We start from the raw sequence: 2,266 nt of genomic DNA, 5'->3' as shown, positions 1-2,266 counted from the left end.
CGCACCTGTAGCCAGCTCGGGGCTGACTCGGGACTGCTGACCACCGTGGCAGGCCTGGGATCCCACCCCAGCAGAACCAAGACGCACCAGTACGGGCCCCTTGCACTGACTGGAGTCTGTCCGGTCTTTGCATTTACCAAATAGTCCAAGAATGCCCCAAACAACCCATGTCACGTGTGCCAGAACGCTTCAGAGGGGAGCTGTTCCCACGGTTAAAAAAATCTGTCTATAACTGAATATAAAATAGAGTGTTACGAGTATTGCATTTTTAAAAAGTCTGATACCTGTGGCGGGGGGGTTGCAGTGGCAACTGTTAAAATGTGAACAGCAGCTCCTTGTAGAGGGTTCTGCTGTTACAGGACCTGTCACTGTCACTCGCATGTTTTGCCGCAGAATGCCTGGTCCTTGTTTGCGGAGAACAGCTCCTCTCCCCACGCTCTCGTGGCTGTGTTACACCACTTTGTCCAGGCGGGCCAGCGTAAAAGAGCAGACGTGCAGCAGAGGGTTTACGCGCTCCACGCGGCTGGGCTGTACTTCTTACTGCTGGAGATCCCAGGTGAGCAAAGGGACGCGCCTCTTCATTGTTGGATAAAATGTGGTTCAGGCAATGTCAGCTTCCTCTCGTGTGTAAGAATCCCCGGTGGAACAAGTGCTGGCGTTTGAGCTGTTCCTCTCGAAGCCCCTCGGGTCAGGCTCAGCCGAGGTGCTGCGTGTTGAACAGCTGTCACGGTCAGAGAGCAGCTTGCTCTCCTGTCATGAAGCGGCCTGATGGTCTCGGTCCAGCTCTGCGCTGCCACGCGTCACCTTAGTAGTTCTGTGACAAGGTCGACAGAGGCGTCTGCACGGTGCTCAGAGCTGGAGCCACGCATATCCCTCTGGCTTGAGAATAACTGGCAGTGGAGGCAGAGGCTGCTCCGTCACCAGGGAGGGTTTCACTGTGCAGTGCTTTTGGACAGGAGCCTTGGTGAAAACCAAGTAAAACAGCCGGCAGCCGGGGCCCTCTGACAGGTTCGTTCACAGCAGCATCCCTTTGTAGTCAAGGCTGACACAACCTCTAAAGCTTTGCTGATCTTTGTTGTGCAGCACGTTACCGGCTGGAAGGGGTCAACCAGCTGGTGACCCCACCAGAGAAAGCCATTACTGATGGGGTGTCATCCTGGTGCAGTTTGGCTTTGTTCAAACAGCTCTTTTTTCTTCTCCTGAACTTTCTTAGGCTCCCAGGACACTGCCTTTGTCCTGGCCATCCCCTTGGCTGTAACTGTCAAAGCCAGCAGAGAGATGGCTGGATGATTTGATGCTCTCTGTTTTGGCTGGGGGATGGCTGACGTTGTCTTTTCCGGGCAGGCAGCGTAGCTAACCAGCTGTTCCATCAAGTGATGTTTGATAAATGTCTTCACACCCTGACAAAAAGTTGGCCTCAAGAGCCAGATCTGATGAGGAAAAGAAAGAAGATGCACACTCAGAGCTCTCAGACTGGTGCGAGAAGAAATAGAAAGAAAGGGAAACCATGCAGGAACAGCAATGTAAGACGTTTGTGTAATCTCTTCAGCTATAAATCTAACAATAAGCAAATTGTAGGCCAGCTATTTCGCTTCTAGGTCAGAGTGACACTCTTCCTCTTTTTCACCCCTTTTTGAATTCTTGACTTTGTATTCAGCGCTTCAGCCGTGCTCGTGGTCCTCAGCCTGTGATTAGGAATTCCAGAGGTCTGTTGATTCACCGTGAACTGCAGTTTCCTGGCTGCTGACTAACAGAAAAAGTACAGCTTGTTTGTCTGTGGCCTGTTGTTAGAAAGCTCAGCAGCAGAGGAAGAAACTAATTTGCACCAGCCTCTCCAAGAGACCTTCCAGTTAGTGTGTGACCAGCTTGCAAATGGCATTTGCGTCTCCTTGCCAGCTCACCGGTGGGAAGCGAAGGGCTAAGTGCGTTGCCAGCTGTGCTCCACCGCACCTTCTGCCATTTGTATGTGGTTTTTGAACAAAACTGAGTATTGTGTGTCAGAAATCCTGAGAGAGCATTGGGGCTGCGGGGTCATGGCGAGCAAGGGAAGAAGGTCACAGGCACAGTGGGAATCACTGTGAATCTCCAAGCGTCAGATTAGAGTTCTGTTCTGATGGACTTTCTCCTTCAAAATGAGAATAGGCTGTGTTGGAGCTTTCTTTTTTGTATCTAACTTTCATCTTTCTGTCTTTTTCCCCACTGTTAAGTGCTAATCTGAGAGAAAAGATGTAGCATTTTAGATGTGCAGTCAGGTAGGACTTAGCCT

The 2,266-nt window shown here is 50.9% G+C and overlaps 1 protein-coding gene across 1 annotated transcript in view; it reads left to right on the top strand.

Annotated features, from left to right (window-relative positions):
• Positions 1-393: 393 nt before the first annotated feature.
• Positions 394-2,266, top strand: part of NCAPD3 (non-SMC condensin II complex, subunit D3) — a gene marked incomplete at its 5' end in the record, with an annotated part of 25,515 nt that continues 23,642 nt past the window's right edge. Inside the window, 3 exons of the mRNA XM_010139643.1 lie at positions 394-556; positions 1,345-1,523; positions 2,102-2,107. Coding sequence (XP_010137945.1) covers positions 394-556; positions 1,345-1,523; positions 2,102-2,107 — 348 coding nt within the window. The remainder of the gene's footprint in view (positions 557-1,344; positions 1,524-2,101; positions 2,108-2,266) is intronic.

This window comes from Buceros rhinoceros, unplaced genomic scaffold (assembly GCF_000710305.1).
Source record: "Buceros rhinoceros silvestris isolate BGI_N320 unplaced genomic scaffold, ASM71030v1 scaffold4147, whole genome shotgun sequence".
NCBI classification, from domain to species: Eukaryota; Metazoa; Chordata; class Aves; order Bucerotiformes; family Bucerotidae; genus Buceros; species Buceros rhinoceros.
The sequence above is the reverse complement of the archived record's forward strand: the minus strand, read 5'-3'. Positions and strand labels throughout refer to the sequence as shown.